Consider the following 22,890-nt stretch of genomic DNA (forward strand, 5'->3'; position numbering starts at 1 on the left):
AGTAATATAACTCTTACGAGTACATGATTTATTCACAACCAAACCTTTACGACCATAACTATCACTATAGCTCTTTTTAATAACAAATGATTTAATTCCCTTTTTCTTTTATTCCTTAATTCGAACCATACACATAAAACACAACCATGTATATTCAATTTCAATCTCATATAATCAAACACAACTAATGCAAATCACAAGAGTCATTTACGCACTTAAACTTCATCCTTTTTAATCAAAAATCCGAATCATAATTACATTAAGAATCGAAATCAACACTTTCTTTTAATTATCAAAATTCGAACATAAACACCACCCAATCTTTGTCATGCAATCAATTTCTCACTAGCCATTAAGATAATTGGCAAAAACCAACTTAATTCCTCTTTTTAATCCTAAGACCCATTCGGGTTTTTCAATAAATCATACATGCAAGGATCAATTTTGACATGCAAGATTATATATCACATTTCCCACTTGTTTTAGTCCTTAATTTAGTCATTCAATCCATTAAACACCAAAACCAAGCATCACCTAGTGACTCCAACTTTAATTAACTCATTTAATCAACATGCATTCACTTAATCATCAAGCAAATATCTTCTAAATCCATTTTCTATTCGGCAAAAACATAATTTACAATTTCAAGGATCCAACAATGACATGCACTACTTGTTTTTCTCTAAAACTAACATGCAATCACTTTTTATGCTAAATAAGCTTAGTGTTCACTAAGATCAACTCATCAAATCAAATTCCTCTTTTTAATTAGCACAAAGCCGAATTATAAACTCAACATGCAACCTTAAATTTTAATCTCCTAATCATCAAACAACTTATACACACATCAATAATCAAAATAATCCATTTTCAATCACATACTCAAGTTTTAAAGGAAATATCAAAAACTCTTTTGATCTTTTCAAAAACCAAACATGCAAGGCTTTAAAATTCAAATCAACATATCGTAAAAACTCCACCGGCTCTCCTTGGATCATAGCTGGTGGTTGTCGAACTTAAGAGAGCCCACAACGGGTCTTTTCTCGAGTTTTTGACCCCAAAAATCTCCTTGAATTCACTCTTATAGTTTTGTAGCAAGAAATCAATTTTCTTGAACACAACCATAGAGATCAACATCAAAACACTTACACAACACTTACATGCAAATGGAAATTGAGATGTATACCGAAAATAGAGACTAAAGAGAGCAATATCTTTGAGTTTGAGTGAGGTTTGAGTGTTGCATGCAAGAAAGAGAGATGAGAGAGAGTGAAGGAAAGAAAGAAAAGAAAGAGAGAAGGGGAAATGGGGTGCTCGGGAAAAGAAAGAAAAGGGGGGGGGAGAATGAATTTATACACCACCAAAACAAGGGCAAATTTGTACTTTACTAAATCCCTTTTTATGCTTATTTGTTCCTTTCTTTTTACTCAAATGTAACAAAAATCAAATATAAAATATATCTCTCTCGGAAATTCGAAAATTATTGCAAATGACAATTTTAACACGTAGATCTCGAAATTAGCTTTTCAACCATTACTCATAATAGATTTTTGAGCGGACGGTTGATTTTATATGAATTTCGCAAGCTCGTCTTAATAATATCATTTTCCCACATAAAAATCACTTTAAAATGCAAGGACCATCAAATAAATCCACTCATCATTTTTAAAAAGTCTCTAGGACTATTATGAAGATAACAAAACAAATCCCATGCTTTTATCATACTCGGATAATTTTATAATAATGCGCGAAAGTTAAATAAACCTTTATTTAAATCACATAATTCCTTTAAATTCATAAAAATATCACAAGGCACACAGTCATGCACACAGACAAGCAAACACACATATACAATCACATAACGACTCGGGTCTGATCATAGAATTTATCCCTTTTTAATCTTTATCCTTTTCTACGCGTACGGGGTCACGTTCAGCCTGACGGCCCGACGCTCAGCGTTTCGATTACGCTTCTCATTATCTTTACAAATCGACACGTCACTTAGGACGAAATACTTTATTTAAACATTCATTTCATTCAATTACACATAATTCACATTTTATATTCTGTAATTCCTTATTAGGACGGGTTCCGTTCTTCCTGACGGCCCGACAACACAGCTCAACTCCTAAGCTGACTCTTTAAATTGGAACGTTTTTATTTACGCTCCTATATTCTTATATATAGAAAAGACAATTAATCAACACTTAGTCACATAATTATAATCATATCACATAAAACATACTTTATTCACTTAATTACGTCGCAAAATTCTCAGTCGTCACAGTTGTTGTTGTGCCTTCCCACAGACAGCGCCAAATGTTATGGATTAAAAACTAAGGTATATAATTGATGTATTTATTACTAAGGAACGTGAGCTTCGAGGCTCGATTTTGACTGCTCTTGTGTTTCGTGACTCAATATACCTTAACAAGATGCCTACGTACCTTGCTGATTGCCAAGGATCAAGTCAAAAAACGTAGTTCTGATTTGTGGGGGTGAGGCCCCTTATATAGATGTTGGGAGTCCTTGAATTGGACTTGGGTTTGGAGACTTGGTGGTCAAGTCCCAGAATTAGAATGGACTCGGGAGTCCTAGGAAGTAAGAGGCTGATTCCTTATCCATGAGGTTTCCTTGGAGGCCAATATACAAGGATTTATATCCCCACTATGACTTATCTTAATAGCTAGTTTTTCTCCCTTATTAATTAATTATGAAATTAATTAATATTCAGGGTTTTGGGCCTTTTTTGTTCCATCAGGCCTGATCTGGTCCATCAAGCCTGATCAATGTGTTAATCTTTTTGGTCTGAATATCATACATCTTCTTATTGGGCCTTGCAGCCCAAATCATATGTTATTAATACAACATTAACTACGTAATCAGGATTTATTTATTCCCTATCAGAATTAGAATTTAAAATTGATAGAAAAAGTTGACTTTAATATAAATTAATAATAATATAGAGTTGGATATGAAATAGAATTTAAATTGATAGAAGAAGTTGACTCCAATATCAATAAGAATTGGAATTGACCGATCGACTAACTAACCAATTAGATATAGAATAATTAATTAAGGATATTTAAGTAATTTCAGCAAGTACCGACCGACTACCAAACTTTTAATGTTTCGTCTATTATAGTATAGATAATTAAGAAAACAAAATCATTTTTCGTGCTTTCTCGAAAAAAAGGTCGTAATCTCACATTTTAGGGGGTGTTGGCCTAAAACATCACAAGTCGGGCATATGGCCCAAACTATCACAGAGGAACTAAATTAATACATACGTTTATACAAATTGTCAAAACTAACCCTACATACAATTATTGTGCTGAATAACAAATTTTAATTAATTTGATTTCTGAAATGGGGGCCGACTTAAACTAAAGAAATTAGGGTTCAACATTCAATTTCAATCCGTCTGTTCAACAAGCTATGGAGATTTTTGTATGTTTTCTCGATTATTTTACATATCTATACATTCATATAGCTATTTGTTCATGTTTTATGTTTTTTAATGTTATTAATGTATTTTTGTTAGACATATTTTATGGATTGAAAGTTTTTATGTGTGTTAATGCTAAAAATGATAGTTAGCATATATGTTCAGTGCTTGATTTGTGTGTATCAATTAGTAAATTGAGTGTTCGAAGTTCCTTGCATCAAACCCATACAATGTTCTGTAATCTTTGTATTGTAGTGTATTTCGAAGTTATTTGATTGTATTGTAAACCAATTTATTTACATTTCTACTAAGAGATGCATAGATTAATTTAGTTTAGTATTAACATATATTGATAGGGATGTCAGAGGAAACTAAGGGTATTTATGCTATCAATTGCTGGGTTATTTTCCCTAAAAATTTATATGTGTTGAACATATATATCCCTGGGTTATTTGTTTTGAACATTTATGTGTTGTTTTACGTGCTTCGTCTAATTTTTATTTCTTTTAACTGTGTTTAGGATATGAATCATGGACCTCGTGATCCTACTCTATTACATTTACAGTCCGAGCATCGATCTACAGAAGTTTGGAGACTGGGCGGTGGAGATGCGCAAAGATGTCGTCGTTAATCCAAATCAGATTCGCCTCCCTAAGTTGCACCATAATATGCTTCCCCTGTTGCAATCTACTGGTTTATATGGTATATCAAGGGTTTCTTCCTTGCAATTGGATTGGGGTCTCATTGCAGTCTTGGTAGAAAGATGGAGGCCCGAAACTCATAGTTTTCATCTACCTTTAGGAGAGTGTTCTATCACACTTCAAGATGTTGGTGTTCTTACTAGCTTACCTGTTAACGGTGATCCTGTTATTGGTGTCACTCCGACTGTTGATGAGGAATGGTCTGCTATTGTGGGATCAGTCTTTGGTCACCATCCTCCACGAGATCAATTTAATGGTTCCAGACTGCAATTAAGTTGGTTTGATTATTTTATTCCAAAGGAGTTGGGTGACAATGAATCTGATGAGGATTTGAGGCAGTACACTAGATCGTATATACTACAGCTGATTGCGGGAACGATGTTTACAGATCATTCAGGTAGTTTAGTGCATTGTATGTGGATACCATATGTTCGAGATCTTGATGTGTTCGGTAAGTATGCTTGGGGCGCTACAGTGCTTGCCTTCTTATATAGAGAGTTGTGCAATTGTTGCAAGGTTGATAAAGACGAGATTGCTGGTTGTTTAATTCTTTTGCAGTAGTGGGCGTGGGAGAGGTTACCTACGATAACACCAATACGTACTAATAATTCGTTAATTGATGAGCAGTTTTGGGTCGGTCAGCTTTCAGGCCCATATGGAATGAGGTAACCCTCAAGTTCTAAACTGGTTGTCTTATGTTATTTATTCATGTAAATACCTTCTTATGTAGCTTGTTAAAATTCTACGCATTTCTGTCTTCGAGTTCAGACTTGCTTAAAGTTATGAGCAGTACTATATCATAGCATATCGTGTTAAAAATTTATATGTTGCATGTGCTAGTTATGTAATAGTTTCAAAAAGTGCTATTATGGGCCATGAGAAGCATAATAGTCGAGAGTTGATACACAGGGTTGCAAATAAGGTATATCCTGAATTATTGTAAGCTAACATGTTAATCTGAATTAGATAACTAAAGGATTAGATCATTAGAACAAAATAAAGATGGCAATATGCAACAGAGATTTTAAAAAATTGTCGAACTGCCACCATTCTTGTTAGAAAATGGACCTATTTGATAGCAGATACATACTTTTGATGTTAAAATGGGATCAACAATAAAAGGATTAAAGGAATAATAATCATCTGACCAGCCTTTTACCAGTAAAAAGATAAACTAGTGTTTCTGAAGAGCGGCATTTTAAAGTGGTCTAATAACAGTATCTTTAACACATTTTTATTAATCACCTTCTTAAGGCCTTGAAAGTTTGTTGTGGCTTAATCATTTTAAAAGATAAAATGATATAATAAATATATATAAAATCTCATTAGTCTGGTAGATTCAAAAAGTAATGAAAAAGTTAATATATGATAAATTATCCAAGAACTTTAAAATTTAAAAAACTTACTAAATGTCCCAAGATAAAGGTCCTTGTTTCCTTCTACTCGACCGATTCGAGTTTGCCATCGACCATGTTGATGGTGTCTGCTAAAGTGTAAAACAGATAATCAAGATTCAAAACAACAGTTATTTCAATATTCACATGTTTAAATTAGGAATAAGCTGAAACATTCAGTAATCTAGGCTGATGTACCTCGTGGTTCATCAGGATTCAGTTCTATCATCTTGTTAAGTGAACGATATGCAAGTGATAGTACTTTATAACATTCTGTATTTTATTAGCAAATGCTTAGATTTGATTTGATTACTTGTACATGCCACTATAGTTACTTGATTTTTTATTGCGTAGGTGGCTTGTTAATCATTCATTTTCTGAGAAAAATAGACGTACTATTTATGTGTACCGAGTTATTTTAGATGACCTCGGCCCCTCCCATTTTATATGGGATCCTTACCCTGCATCTGTCTTGGATTCTCTACCGGCATACTGTTTGATTGGACGAGATATTTGACGTTACAGGGGTCCACTGATCCGTATTTTCATTGTTGAGCATCATCTTCCCGATAGAGTTTTGAGGCAGTTTGGGATGATTCAAAATATTCCTGCTGATCCAGGATATTTAAGTGATCTCCACAGATTGACATTGCAAGGAAATGTTTCTTTTAATTGGGTACAAAAACATCAGCCATCTATCAGTGTTTGGAATTCTCGATTGAACTTCATTGTTGAGTCAGATTTGATTGTTGGTGATAGTGTAGTTGCCAAGTATTATGATTGGTATCTTACAAGGACACAGCGATTTCATTCTCGGATGGGTGCGCTTCATGTCTATCTTGTAAGTTATAAATTTCATACAAATTTCAAATGCTCAGACTATTTCTTTTTATCCTGCTAGTGATGAAAAAGATTTTATACTCTCTTGTTTCATAAAAAACAGAGATAGCTTATTATTGGACCATATTTGTCACATATGTTTAAAGAGGATAAAGCTATAACATTTAGAAATAGACAGAGGAAATTGTACATTAATAGTGGACCCTCTTGGAGTCATGTTGTTTTTCAGCATCCTGCTACTTTTCAAACCCTAGCTATAACGATGGAATTATGCACTTCTAATTACATCATTTCTGTTTTCTTTCAGGGATAGGTATTGAAGTCTATTGCGAGGCGTACTGAATCTGTACTACCAGATGTTAGTGAATTAGCGACTCTCGGATGGCATGTTGTTCAACAGCGTTCGGTTCATGGTTTTTTTGAGAGTTACCACTGCAAGAATGTCGTGATAAAGAGAAAGTTGCAAGAAAAGTTGATGGTCGACGTCCTAAGCGTGGGGGGCATGGAGGAGGTCGTGGAGGTGTGTGTTTTGTACGACATCGAATAGATGGTGATGTATGTGTACCAACAGCCCTTGGAGAAGATGATTATGATAGCGTCGATCCTGTTTTTGAGGATTTAAATCTTGCTGACAATTTAGGCGATTCTGAGACTGCTGCCCAACCAAGTCAGATTGATGTTAACGCTGAGGCTGATGCACAACCAAATGATGCCGTTGTACATCACTCTTTTCCCCATCCATTAGATGAATGATCGCCATTCAATCTTGGTTTAACTCCTAGTGGGTCATTATTTCCAACACAGGAGGATGTTGACCAGGCTCTTGAGAATCCTAAAGAAAACTCACAGCCAAATGATGTAGCCATCCATCGCTCTTGTCACCAGCCGCTGGATGAATATCCGATATTTAATTTTGGATTAACTCCAGGAGGATCATTACTTCCAACACAGGAGGATGTTGAAGTTGATGTTCCTGAAGTTGTTAAGGAAAATGTAGACCTTATACGTAGCCCTGATGGTACGGCACCCTCACAACCCTCAGAGTCGACTAATTCACCAGAAGTTAATCATCCGATAGCTAGTCATGTTCGAAGATATGATCAATATTATGAGCCAAGGCATTCGAAAAGGCTTAAAAAAGCCAAAATATGGTACCGATGGGCATAAATGCGTAAAGCATTAATAATATGTTAGTTAAAAAGACTGTTTCTTTTTATGTAATTGTGCTGGATGTTAACTTTATTTGCATAATATTTGCAATATTTTGGATTTTGCTAAATCAGGCTACTAGTATGTATTTGAATGTTTGACTGGGCATTGTTGTTTTAAAATTGTGCTTGAATTATGTGTTTTTGTAATTAGTTTTCATATTTTTTTTTATTTTCTTCTTTGATTTATTTATTTGTGTGGCAGCAGGAAAATAAATTATAGTTTGGTTTTAATTTTGAGTTCAGTTGAGTGACAGACACTGTATTCATCTGAATAATCTGGCAAAAAATATAACAACAAACGCATTTTTAGCAAGCGTTTTACCTATAAACGTATCTTTAATTTTAGTTTCTGTTGCTAGAAACTAGTACTTTAAATGCGTTTCCATGCAACGTAATTTTACAATGCGTTTTTCTTATTCTGAACGAAATTTTTAGATGCGTTTACTTTGCTTTCATCCCCCCCTCTGAACTTATCATTGCATTTATATATTCCCACTTTTATTTCTAATAACATAATAAAATTAATAAAGAAACAAACACAGTGTAAATAATTTTTGAAGGGATAAACATAAACTAATTTCCAAATTTTAAATATTCAACAATTTATAGTAATTTAAATTAAATTACATAGTATTCCAAATTCTTAGTAACTTAAATCTTAATTTAATATTAAAGGAGCCGAGTTCCTTTTCTTCCCGCGGGATGCTTGAAAATCCATTTCATTTCTAAATCTTGTTGTTTTCTTCTCCCCTTCTTCTTTTGAATATCCTCATCATGAACAATTTTTGGAAAATTAATTGCAATTGGATGACGTGGATCACCTTTGTTCGGAATTGGTTCGAACACACCGCTATAAATCTTTGAGACATTTTCCAACTTATAACAATTGTCAACAAGATTATCATATCTCATTTTCACATAAGCGCAACAAGCTATGACATGAGAGCAATGGATATGATAGTTTTGCCACTTTCCACATGTACAAGTGGACTCACGTTGCCGAATAGTATGATTGTTTCCTCCTTTTAGGTCATCTTTTCTTGTAGTTACTTGAAATAGCCACGTGTCTATATCAAATAATTTAACTTGGTGTCCACTTGCACGTGCTATAGCCCTATTCAATTTTATGGTGCCATACTTGGTAAAAATACCTCCATTGAGAGATTGTGTTGCTATCTCCACACGCCTTGCATCAAAATAATTAATGACCTTTTCAAATAATGATCTAACCAAAGAAGTAATAGGAAGATTTCTTGCATTAATTATAGCATTGTTCCAACTCTCAGCGTGGTTTGTGGTCATGATCCCAGACCTTTTCCCCCCATCATACGCTAAAGTCCACTTCTCCAAAGCTTTATCTTCAAACCATTATGTTGTTCTTGACTCTATTGCCACCAATTGGTTCCACAACAATTCAAGTTTTTTTAGGTTGCACTTGAGAAGCCAATTTAACCAAATCTTTCTTCAAGCCCTTTTTTCTATGTGCAGTAACAAAGTTTGCAGTGAGGGACCTAATGCAGAAGCGATGGTGATCATGTGGCTCACACCATCCCGTCCGTTGCATAGCAGCGATTATACCGGCATGTCTGTCAGAAATGATACAAATGTCATGCCTCTTACCAGCTACAAATTTCCTCACTCGGTCCATGAACCACCCCCAACTAGACACATTCTCAGCTTCAACGATAGCAAATGCAAGTGGAATAATGTGACTAAATCCATCCACTGATGTGGCACTAAATAGTATCCCATGATATGGTCCATAAAGATGAGTCCCATCTATTAGAATAACTGGCCTATAATGCGCAAATCTATCAATACATGGTTTGAAAGCCCAAAACAATCTCTTGAATGTCATTACCTGTTAGGAAAAATGTAAATGAAATTAATTAGTTAGTAGTTACTTTTTGATTTTACAGTTTACTGTTTAAACCTTAGGGTTCAATATATCCAATCTGGGTTTTAGAAGATAGGTACAGTAATTAACAATTAAACTTTAGGGTTCAATATTTCCAATTTGGGTTTTAGAAGATATGTACACTTGTTTAGGGTTTAGGGTTTAGGATTTAGGATTTATGGCATTTAGGCCCTAAATCCTAGAGCCTAAACCCTAATTGAATCTAGGATTTAGGGCCTCCCTAAATCCTAGGAACCAAACTCTTCGACCAGTCATTTATTAATGGTTAGGGTTCAATATATCCCATTTGGGTTTTAGAAGGTATCAAATCCACTTGTATATCAACACTAATGCACTAAATACTAGTAAAAAAAAGTACCTCTCGAATTTTCAGTAATAATGTGTGGGAGTTTTCATTCATTAGATTAGAGCTACAGGAGCAGTTTAGTGCTAGCTTATAAATGAAGTAATATACATATTTAAAATATTGAGTTTCATGCTATACAGGATAGTGGCCTATAAAGTTATATCTTCGTTTTAAATATTTATAAAAAAAATTATAAAATTCACGTGAAAAGGCAACTCCTTTTTAATTTATACATATATTGTATCTTGTTCTTGTAAGGCTCTTTAGAATTTAGACGCTTACAGCAGATCTCTATTCCTTAATTAGCAACTATAGGATAAAAAATCAATACTTGGTTGGGTATTCCAACTTTCACTATAAAATTATTAAGTTCACAAGGATTTAAATTCAATATTGAATGTGAGAACTTGAGCGATGATTCAAAAATTTCTCTGTAACAGTTTGATAAGAAAGTTGAATCTGTGCTCAAATACTTTTATTCCAACCAAGTCTAAAAATTGATATTAACACCACATCCATTGTAACATATCAAATAGAATCAATGAAAAGCACCTTTTCAGGTTTTACATATTGTAGAAGAAGATTGTTTGTTACAGATAGAAAAGAAAGAGTAAAATGTTATATAGAGAAAGTTAGTTACAGATCTGAAATGTTCAAGCCTATATATAGCTATACATCTTTCTGTTATGATACATGATTGCTAGATGATAAGTGGTGTGGTGTAACTAATAAGCATACTATTGATAAGAACATGTGATAGGTTCAATAGTCCCCCTCAGATTGAATATAGTTGTCGAATATTCAAGCTGGAGAGAAGGTGCCAATGCTGCAAGCGACTGAGGCCTTTGGTGAAGATGTCCGCGAGCTGAATGGGCAAATAACGGGGCTGAATAAGGTTTGATTGGACCTGTTCATAAACAAAATGGCAATCAAGAGCAAAATGTTTTGTTTTGGGATGGAAACGGGATCAACAGCAATATCCAAAACTGCTTGATTATCGTTGTGAATAACCACAGGAAGAGTTTGAGGAATGTCTAATTCGGAGAGCAAAAGGGTAAATCGAGAGATTTCACAGGCTGTATCAGCTAGTGCTCAGAGTTCTGCTTCCGTAGTTGAGCGAGAGATAACCTTTTGCTTAGCAGAATGCCAAGCAATTAAAGAAGTACCAAGCATAATGCAAATACCACTTATACTTTTAAGCATGGCTGAAGAGTCCAAAGATGAACCCCAGTCACTGTCACAATAGCCTGCAAGTTGTAATAACGAATCTGTAGAATAGAATAAGCCCTGAGAAGGTGTGCCCTTAAAAATAACGAAGCACTCGTTGAACAGAAAGCATGTGAGGAACTCTAGGCTTTGTAAAAATTGGCCGAGATGGTGAACAATATAGGTGATGTCAGGGCGTGAAACCGTCAAGTACAAGAGTTTACCAACCAGTATACGATATACAGAAGGATTATCAAGGAGAATCCCGTCAGTAGGAGAGTGCTTAACATTGACATCAACGGGAAAAGATAAGGGTTTTGAATTTTCCAGGTCAACCTCAAGGAGTAAATCATGGATAAACTTATCCTAATGAAGGTACAAACCATCCTTGGTTTGATAAATTTCAAGGCCAAGATAGTATTTGGCCAAGCCCAGGTCTTTGATTGTAAAAGTAGAGTGCAAGACAGATTTAACATGATGAATAAAATCACTAAAATTTCCAGTCAGGAGAATGTCGTCAACATAAACCAAAGCAGTGACAAATACACCACTTTCTTTGTAGACGAACAAAGAGTAATCAGCAACCGTTTGAGTAAAACCAAGTTCAAGCAATACTGAAGCTAGTTTCTAAAACCAAACCTGAGAGGCTTGTCTTAATCCGTAGATAGATTTGAGGAGCTTATAAACATAGCCAGAACCGTAAAGAGGATGACCTTTAGGGAGCTCCATGTAAACCTCTTCGGATAATTCACTATGAAGGAATGCGTTATTGATGTCCAATTGGTGAATATCCCAGCGTTTAACAGCTACAAGGGCTAAAATGGTGCGAACTTTTACCATCTTTGCAACTGGAGAAAAAGTATGGTGATAATCCAATCCTTTTACATGGGTATAACCCTTGGAAACTAGTCGTGCTTTGAACTTATCAAGTGACCCATCAGCTAGATATTTGACTTTATACACCCATTTGCACCCAACTACTTTCTTGTCAGGGGGAGAGGGACAACAGTCCATGTGTTATTTGTTTCTAGAGCTTGGAGTTCTTTATCCATAGCATCTATCTACCTTACATATGAGGGAGCTTGATTATATGTAAAAGGTTCAGGAATTGCTGTTTGAGGGCTGATAGCACATGCATAAATAGGTGAAGAAAATGAATAATGAGAAAACTTATACTTCTCACTAAGAGGATAATGTAGCAGAATAGTATTGGCAGATGCAGTCTGGACTGTGGAAGTTGGCCTAGAGACAATATAGTCATTCATCCAGGCATGTTGGAATTTGTTTCTCAAAGAAACTGTGTGTGAAGTAGGGGGATCTGACACCTGATCATCATTGGCAATGTGCGAGGAATCTGATAGAAGTTCAGGGACAACCTCTAATGTGTCATCTGTAGTTGTTGGACTAGAAATATGAGAGATACTGGTGCTATCAAGAGGTTTGAAATCATCGAGAGGAGAAATTGGTAAGGTAACACCATCATCAGAAATTTCAGGTGGTGTAAATGGTGAAATGTGAGGTGAAGACTTCAAAGAGGCATAAGGAAAAACAGACTCTGTAAAGTTAACATATCTGGAAACATAAAAATGATGAGTAACAAGGTCAAATAATTTGTATCCCTTTTGTTTTATGGAGTAACCAATGAATATAGTTTGAACAGAACGCGGAGAAAATTTGTCAGATTTATGAACTGACATGTTGGCTAAACAACCAAAGACTCGAAGATGAGAGTATTTAGGAGCCTTATTAAATAACTTTTCAAATGGAGAGATGAAACCCAAAACAGTAGTAGGTATTCGAGATATGTGGAGGTGAGTATGCAATCACCCCAAAAAGATGTGGGTAAAGAAGACTGAAATAAATGAGACTTGGACATTTTGAGTAAATTTCTATGTTTACGTTCTACTCTCCCATTTTGTTGGGGAGTATATGGGAAAGTAGTGCGATGTACAGTTCCTTGTGAAGACAAAAAACTAATTAAGTCATTACTGAGAAATCCCCCCCCCTCGTTATCAGTGCGTAAACATTTAATATGAACACCAAATTGTGTGAAAACATAAGCAAAAAAAATCTTTGATAGATTGACTAGCATGTTGTTTAGTAGGCAAGAGAATTGTCCATAAACCACGTGTACAATCATCAACCAATGTGTGGAAATATTTACAACTATTGTAAGTTGGGGTCGATATGGTCCCCAAAGATCACAATGCACCAAATCAAAAGGATGATTAGCATGAGATTGACTAGACATGAAATGCAATTTACATTGCTTAGCAAGGGGACAAATAATGCTAGTACTAGTATTATTACATTGCACAGCTGAATCATGAGTTTTAGACAAAACTTTAGAAGGTACATGATCAGGGCGTTTATGCCAAAGAAAATAATCTGTAGATTGAGACACAGCTAGAGCAGTAGAAGAAGCATAAGGAAAATTTGGGAGCTGATAAAGGCCATCAACAAGACTACCAAGAACCAATATCGTCCTTTAGTATTGGTCCTGCAGATAGTTGTTAGTCCCAAAGTATCGTAGAAGGGGGGGTTGAATACGATACCTATAATCTTTTTCGATTTATTTCAAGTTCTTCGTTAAAAGTAAGGAATCTAAATAACACAAAACAATTCGAGGAATATATTGTTTTATTAATATAAACCTTGAGGTTGCTGCAATCTAATCAAAGTATTGATTAGCTACAATAAATTCAGCAGCATAACAGTATGTTTACAAGAGTCATAAATGTGAAGCTTTAATGGAGCTCCCGTAAACTTTCTGTGTTTGGTGAAGAAGATAACTAACTCAATGAATTGCATTCATTCAGCTTCTTGTAGACTTCCAAATTCAAAGGACAGGTGGCATGTTTGTGTCCACACATTCCATTTGAATTTGTTGCAATTGATTCAGTAGAAATCACAAAGTGCTCTATGGTGACCTGTATATTCTATCTTCTCTATGGCGACTGGATGAAGCTTTATGGCGACCATGTAAGGCTCTGTGGCGACCAGGTGTACTTATGAAGCTCTATGGCGACCAGGCAAAGCCCTATGGCGACCAGGTGAATCCCTGTCAACTACTTCTATGGCGACTAGGTTCAATGGAGACCACTGATGCCTTAGAGATTTCTCTATGGCGACCAGTTATGTCGTGACCATAGAGTGTCCTATAGTAGTATACACTTCTATGGCGACCTGAGAGAAGAGTATTATGCCTTAGAGTGTTTTTGCTTATGTTTAGCCATTCTTCATTGTATCAACATTTTCTTCTGTAACTGAATTAAAATTCCTTCTTGAATACTGATGTTTGGTGCACTGGTCTAGTTCACAAACAACTAGCATTGAGAGAACCTAATTCAATTTGTCTTGTGTTTTTGAGCTGATACATATTGGTGATTATCCATTATTTATTTAACTGAACCCTTGATCTGTAATACTTGAAATCAATTCATGTAATTGATGCTTAAAGTCCCTTATTGTCTTATTTTTCATGGATGCTTGAACATGAATATGAACTTCTTCCCATGATCTGTTAGAGGACTTAAAGAGTCAATTGCATCCTTTGGTTCTTTGTATTTATCATGTCTTCATCTGTAGGGTTCCTGTGCTTCACAGTTTAATATTATTTATCTGTTTCTGATTTTATATTGAGTTATAAATCCTCGATTACATGTTACATTACATTATGCTTTACAATCTCCCCCTATTTGATTGTTAGAGTTCGAAAAGCAAATCCCTAAGGATAACTCAACTGATAATAAGAAAAAGTACAATCTCAAAACAGATAAAGATATTAAATATATTCTGGATTACATATTCCATTCCAGATTTTTTAAGATACAAATTACAAAGAAGTGTTCCTCTTAGCATGAACATATATTCTATGTCTTCTTTGTTCTTGTTCTCTTCTGCTTCTTGCTTCCTTCTCCTTCTTGAGGCTGATCAAATTTTCTTTTAGAGGCTTTCTTCTTGGGGTCTGAAGGTTTTGGAGGAGACTCTTTCAGCTCATTCAATCTAACTTGCACACAATCACGAGCTTCTATCTCAAGTGCATTGAGTGGAGGTGGATTATTCAGTTCATGAAGCATTATCTCAAGATATTTGACTTTGGTGCTTTTAGGAACAAGATCAAATAATAGTGATGATTTTCTGGACATTACGAAGACTGTTATCCTTTTAGGATGTCCTCGTACTCTCTTGGTGTCATTGATTGACTCTTCTTCCAATACCTCATCCAGTATCCTTATGATTGGCATCAATGCAATTTTATCCTCCTTACATGTGGAGAGCTTGACGTCCATTAAGGCTTGATAAATTGATTCTGATGTGCTTGTTCAGAAATCATTGATCTTGATCTTTGCTTGATTAATCTGAAAGACTAGTTCCCCTTCACTGTTAGTGTTGATGATAGGTTTACTATCTTTTAGAAGATTCATTTCTGGTTCTCCATTGATTAACACTATCTCATGATAAGCTCTTCCAACTTTCTTCATGTCCTTATATGTATCTCTGATCATTTTATCATTGAGTCTGTAAGCATATAGAACTTCAGCAGCTTTAAGGTCTGCTTCTGATCTTTGAACTCCTGGTGCCTCCAGTTTTGCTCTTTTACTCCTGAGTTGACTTTCAAGAAAAGTGAGTTGTAGATATCGAATGGATCCCAGATGTTGGTAACATATAGTGATATTTTACATCCTGCCGTCCGCAATTACTTTGATCACGAATGGATAAAAAAAGGCTTGAGGGGATACATTCATCATCATTCTCCAAAGTTTGTCTCTGAAATATTCATTCTCATTCGATTTCAACCATGGGAATTTTGAGGCTAGGACAAACAGTTCAACCATGGTCAACTTCTTCAACACACTGGTAGACACCTTCATCTGTAAACCATCTCTGTGATTGATAGTGATCTTCCATCCATTCTTCATAATGTTCATAGTAGTTCCGGTGATTATTTTGCTGAATTGATCATAGAATTCATGGATGTTTTCATACTCCTTTCTGTAATGTTCCACAGTTCTTAGCAGATTAGAGTTACCTGGGTCTGAATAGTGATATGTTTCTGGTTTGTCCATTTTCTTTTTTATATCTTCCCATTTGCTTCCTTTCCTGTTAGCTCGAAGATATGCTTCTCTCTATTCTATGTTCCTCCTTCTTTGAATAGCTCTTCGAATTCTTGCTTTTGATCTTTCCATTTCTTCTTGAATCTCTATATAAGAGCAATTTATTTTCTCTGAAAGTCCATAGAACAGACATTCGTCTGAGAAAGCATCTTCATTTTCAAACTCTTCATCCTCGGAGATGATCTTTCTTTCTTCTATAGCCACTTCCTCGAATCTTGGCTCACACCCCATCGGAACATCACTTTCATCTATTTCACCTTCTTCTAGATCGTCTTCAGAGAATAAGGGTTTTGGAGGATATATCTGAGACAACAGATTTCTCTGAGTTATAATGATTTGGCTCAGATGTCCTGATTGTTCCCCCTGAAATGTTGCACTTTCTTTAGAGAATCTTTCCTTAAGGAACACCCTTTTATCAATTCTCTCTTCTAGATATTCCTCCATCTCATCTCCAAATTCATCATAAGTACCAGTAGTCTGAAAGGAATCTTGAAGTCGATTAACAACAGTGTCTACTTTTCTTGTTCTACTACACTTTTCTCCCCCTCAGTTGGGTTATCCTTCAGAGCTGGTGTTGATTGAGCATGTAAGGTTCAGACAGGGATCTCAAGAGAAACAGGCAGTTGCTTGCTGACTGAGGTCATTGGCCCAGTACTGGCAAGAGCTGCTTCAGATGAGACCGGGATCGACGCTTGCTTGCTAACTGAGAGCTTTGGATCAGTGTTGGCAATTGCTTTTCCTTTTCCTGTATGGGAGAGAGATCGCTCAACGAATTCTCGTAAACTAGCGAATGCTGCTTGTTGATGTTCAAGTTGATCGAAAAGACTGATCCCTGAGAGATATTCTGTCTGAAAATGTTGATCTTTAAGAGCCAGCTGTTTTTTGAAATAGTTGTCTTTGAAAGCTAGCTGCACTTTAAGATAGGATTTGGTGACATAGTTTGAGAGATCTATAGGTGTAGTTTGGATGGTAGGTGTCTCACAGGCTTCTCGCAATGTATCGCTCATCATTCTATCACTCGGTTTAGGGTCATGTGTGTCACTCATTCTCACATGTTCACTCCGCTCAAAGCTCTGAGTTCCAAGTGTACCTGCAGAAGACACAGGAGCCATCCTTAAGGAGGTCAACAGTGGTGCAATGGGAGTTCGGAACTCCCGATCCTTGTCTGAGACAAGTTGCCTATCATTAGAAGATGACTCATCCAGAGTTAGAATCTCTGGGAGGAGCACTGGGGTTGTCATATTTGGCATCTAATCCCCAGCTTCCCTTTGTATCTATGAAGATACAATCCCCTTAGGATCACTAGTTAAATCTAGTTCATCACCAATGGGTTGTCGATCCGCGCCTATGTCGGATCCACTAGCCGCAGATGCATCCAGGTTTATTAGTCCTAGGGAGGTAAGTGTTGTGCTAGGTTTGGCAGCAATTACAACACTCTCTCCTAACACCTGTGTGAAGGCAGTTGATCCATTAAAGGACCTTTAACAGGATATTCTAACCGTAAGATGGTTGAATGCCCTATTTCCGTCACTACTTCCTCGCCAAATAGAACTCTTCTAATCGACTTATTTAATGCTTCAAGAGCTTGGATATTGGATAGTGTGTTTGACTCGTTACAGGATACCGTGGCCGACGGGCGAATTTCAATAGATCTACCTTGTTGAGAAGATAGATCTAGTAACTGTTTAGTTGCCTTTTTAGCCAGAGAATCCTTTTGAGAAGATACCTGAATGTTTACAGTTGCCTCAGGAAATTCACTTCTTTGCTTCAAAGGAAACAGAGTTGTGGGTTCTCTCAAAGTACCTTCCTTATTTGCTGCATCTAGTGCAGTTTCTCCCTCTATATGCATGGGGTCCTTATACTCCAGGGTTTGGGCTAGGAGAGTTGAAGGTGTTTGATTGGGCTCTAGAGGGAGGTTATGAATTTATGGTATGCCAAATTCACTCCCTCTCCTATCTACTTGTTCAATAAGTAGTTGTGTGTGATGTGGGTCAAGATGTAATTGATCTATACTAATGAAATCAGAGCATGCTTCATATGTATTACTCATAACAGATGTACCCATACCTGAGAAAGCTGGTCTGTAGACAGATGTATTAGAGTAAGTAGACTCAGCAGCTTGAGGAGGTTGTCTAGCAGCTTCAGGTTGAGGTTGTGGAGAGTTATCAGGTTCAGCTTCTTGTTGTGGTTCAACCTCATCCTCTGCTTCATCACCATGTTCAGGCTCAGGTTGATCTGCTTCTTCATCCACATTCTCTTCCGGTGTATGAGCAATGTCTTCCTGTGGTGCATTTTCAGCTTGAGGTTCACCTTCATCATCTTCATCTTTATATTAAGCATTGATAGTAGCAAAGACATCTATCATGTGGTCTGTTAGGAAAGCAGCATTTGCATTTGAATAGTTTCCTTTCTTGTGCAATTTAGTCACTATCAACGGGGACAAGATGGGAGGATCTTCCAAGATGTCACTGTGAGTTGATGCCTTTCGTGCTTCTGACAGTTTTCCATTGAGCACAATCTGAAGAAACCTTGCGTATAAGATAAAGTTTTGATGCTGAGATTGGTTCTCCAAAATGTGCCTTATGAATAAACGCCCAAAGTTGATGCGAAGATTATTTGTGATAGCAACCCCAACAATTTGATTGAAATTAGTCAGTCCATGGAATCCACCAGTCTCGGGAGCCAAGCAGAGAGATAATATGTTGAAAAATAGATTCCATTCCTTTGAAAGATGACTTTTGTTGAAGTGCTTAGGAAAATCGTCATTTCCTGTCAATGTGCTTCTTATTGCTCTAAAAAAGCTGAGTAATTCCCAGTCTTCTAGAATGTCATCAAAATTATCACGAGGTAGCTGAAGATATTCATTTAAATCATCTTCTGTGATTTTGATTGTATCATCACCAATAACAAAGGAAAAAGCTAGTTGTTCATCATCAGAGAAGTTTGTAGTTGTTCTATGCACATGCCTGAGAAGCTCAACATTTAATTTCACATTAGTAGATAACACGAAGCGCACAATGGAGTGTTCATTTAGAAAATGGTACCATGTCTCAAAATGTACCATTTTAACTAGATCACGTTCAATAATAGAAACAAAATTTGTTTTTGGAATCTGAATATTATTCGCCATGTAATTAAAAACGAGAATAAAATTTGGATTTAAAACAAATAAATTTGTGCCCTTCGAATTATAAGATAAATTAAATTGACCAAAATACTTGAACACACTTGTTATAGAAGTATTAACCAAATGAGGCCCAAAAAAAATTAAATTAAGATTAAACTATTTAACAAATCTGCCAAACAAAGCCTTAAACAAGCAATAACTAAGTAATTCGATCTCTACAAATATTCGGTTAAAGTTGTTGATTTTGGTATCAATCGAATCCTTGTGATCTGGGCTTTCAAAAACTTCAGAAATTGTAAAATTTGGCAGAGTTTTGTTAGTGATTTGATCAAAAAGAAATTTTCTTCCTCTCCTGCGATTTGAGTTGTGTGTATATAACTGAAAATCAATCGGCTGTATGTATATATACTTCACAGAAATTGAATGAAAATGACAAGTGCTCTGTGGCGACTGGGAGGTTATGGACATCTTGTGGCGACCAGGGAGTCACCCTATGGCGACTACAGAGAAGTCACTTGAGAATTCTAAGTGTCCTCTCTGTGGCGACCAAGGAGTCCACTCCTATGGCGACTATAGAGAAGTTACTTAGAGAATTCTAAGTGATGTTTCTGTGGCGACCAAGGACCCCTGGTGAGATCCTATGGCGATCCACCCTCTTTGGCGACTAAGGAGCCATAGTATCTCTGTGGCGACTAAGGAGCCATAATATGCCCTTTACAGATATCTCAGATCCCTGTGGCGACCACAGCATGCACTTAACCATTTAATTCACAAAATTACATTACTAACAGAATATATTTTTGTGCTACTAATATCATAATTTTAATATTTTCTTTTAAATAATTGTGAATTTATAAGATGTTAAAATTAATAAATCAGAATTATTTTCCACTGCTTATACAAATATTATCATTAAATTGATAACACTATATTTTTGTGAAAAATGATTATGCTACAACCTTTTAATATTAATTTCAATGAACCCCTTAAAATATTAATTATTTAAAGTCCACTAAAATTAAATTAAATAGCTTTATCAATATAAATGTGCTAAAACATATATATATATATACATGTTAGGTCACACAACACTGTAGAAAGGGGTTGGATACAGTGTAGAATACAATCAAATCGATTTTGAACACAAGTAACAGTAAACAGATATATTCGATATAATAAACTCTGTTACAATGGAACTGTTCTCTCTCAGTGATGAACAAATATCATGAGAGCTGCTAAGTTACAATGTATGATCTTCTCGATAATGATAACACATATAGTGTAAACCTATATATGTGTTTATATAGTACACAGTTACAAGATAACTTCTAATTGATATGGAATATAATTCTATCTCCTAAAATATATCAATCAGATATCTTATACAATTCTTTCAGTCCTCTAACTCTTTCCATGCATATCTTCTTTTTGTATTAGTCTCGATCTTCTTTCCTGTAAATCAGCTTCCTTTCTTAACTGTTAGTCCTCCCGTACTTAAGTTCTGATATCCATCTTCTGATATTTATCTTCTGATAATCTAAGTTCTGATATCCATCTTCTGATATTTATCTTCTGATAATCTAAGTCCTGATATCCTTAAGTTCTGACTTCCAGTAAATACTGATTCCAGTAAGTACTGATATTTCCTGTTTGTTAAGATATGAAAACTAAACATGAAACATATTAGACATGACATCTCAAATATATCTAACAATCTCCCCCAACTTGTAAATTGTGCAAAATATACAAGTTAATAGATTTAATGATGTCAAAAACATTTAAGTTCAAATGCAATGAGAGTTTAATAAGACTATTAACTACAACTTACAGTCCTTATAGCTTTACCAACTTCACTTGATCAATCTGAATCCATAATGATTCTTAACAAAATCTCTTACCAGCTTGTCTGCAGCTTTCCTCAGAAATTCAACTAATTGTGCTCTGACCTGCATCAATTCTTCATCTTTACTATCACCAATTTGATAAATGGTTGTTCTGAGAGCTTGAATTGTTGTTCTTTCAAGTCCATCACCAAGTCTGATAACCCTAGGATGTGAAGAGTTTTTATTATAACATAAGCATTTTCCTTTAAGAATAACTTCCACCTTAGCAGAATTCTTCAGCATAGGAATTTCTCTTCCATCACCTTCAGTAATCATTGGTATATACTGAGAAGTCTTTGTACCAGAGATTCTGAATAGATCTCTTATAGCCTTCAAAATATATTCTGACCATCTTCTTGTAACAACAGATTTTACTTCCAGAAGATAGTGAATATGTTGAAGCTTTTCGACAGACTTCTTTAGCACATCAGTATCAGCTAGTCTGTAAGTTAATCATCACAGAGAAATAAAATCAATTTCTCCTTTAGATTATCCTTATCATGAGAATCTATCATAATTTGAGCAGACAGCACTTTGTCAAGGTGCTTTTGTTTGATTTGTTCATATAGTTTGACTGTCAACATGAAAGGATCTCTTAAAGTAACTTCTACTCCTGTTTGTATCTTTTCTTCATCAGAATCTAATCCAGCTTTATCTCTAGGTTGCTTGGATCTCAACCCAAATGTTGCAAGTTGATTCATCAAGAGATTGGATTTTGGTTCAGCTGGAGTAGCTTTCTTCCATAACAGCTTCTTCTTATCAGCAATTGTCATCTTTTCCAAATTAACTTGATCAGAATTTGTTGTTTCTTCTGTAGCTTGCTGTTCTTTATTCTGAACTACTTGAGCAGTGTTAGAGGTTGTTTTAGATTCTTCAATTACCTTTCTTTTCTTCAGAATTTGAACAGTTTCATCTTCAATCAAATTATCATCATGCATTGTAGTTTGATAGACTGGAATGGAAGAACTTATCTTTTTCTCAATCTTTAAAGGTTTAACCTTTTCTTTCCTTTTGACTTAGGATCAATCTCAGTTTGTGATCTAGTCTTAGACTTTGAAGTCTCAGAATTTGATTTTTCTCTGATCACAATGCCTTTTTCCTTAGGCCTTGGAGGTTTCTTTGTATCAGAAGCTTTAGACTTAAGATTTGTCTTCTCAGTTGCAAATCTAGCTTCCTCCTCCTCGATAGTTTCCAAATCCATTCCTGGATTTTGTTTCAGAAACAATCTTCTAGCTATCTCCTCATCAAGTGTCTGGATTTTAGGATTTTTGTAATAAATAGTAATATACTTCCCCTTTAGCTTCAGAGTTTATAAAAACTTCTGAGAGTCTTTGGATCCTGACTGAATCAGAATATCAGAACTTGACATCACACTTTTCTTATCAGAACTTGACTTAAGACTTTTAGCATTCACAACATCAGAACTTGACTTGTTCTATGTAGAAGATTTTCCTTGAACTTTTCCTTGACCTCTACTCTTATCAGAGTTTCCCTGGTCATCACCTTTATCATCCTTTTTCTTCAGTATTTCAGTAGGTGAGCATTTGGACTTAACTACCTTCTCCCCCTTTTTGGCATCATCGGGAAGTAAGAGAGAAAGAAGAAGTTCAACTGAAGATTGGAATTCTTCCAATTGAGCAATCTGAGAAACTTGGTTAGCCAGGACCTCATGAATTTGGGCCTGTTGCTTCTCTTGAAT

At 35.6% G+C, this 22,890-nt stretch overlaps 1 protein-coding gene across 1 annotated transcript; it reads right to left on the minus strand.

Moving 5' to 3' along the window:
• Window positions 1–8,263: 8,263 nt before the first annotated feature.
• LOC141696371 (uncharacterized) lies at window positions 8,264–8,896 on the minus strand. Its single transcript, XM_074500521.1, has one exon. It carries the CDS (start codon window positions 8,894–8,896, stop codon window positions 8,264–8,266), a length of 633 nt encoding a protein of 210 aa, XP_074356622.1.
• Window positions 8,897–22,890: the final 13,994 nt, after the last annotated feature.

Source organism: Apium graveolens, chromosome 11, assembly GCF_009905375.1.
Source record: "Apium graveolens cultivar Ventura chromosome 11, ASM990537v1, whole genome shotgun sequence".
Lineage (NCBI taxonomy): Eukaryota > Viridiplantae > Streptophyta > Magnoliopsida > Apiales > Apiaceae > Apium > Apium graveolens.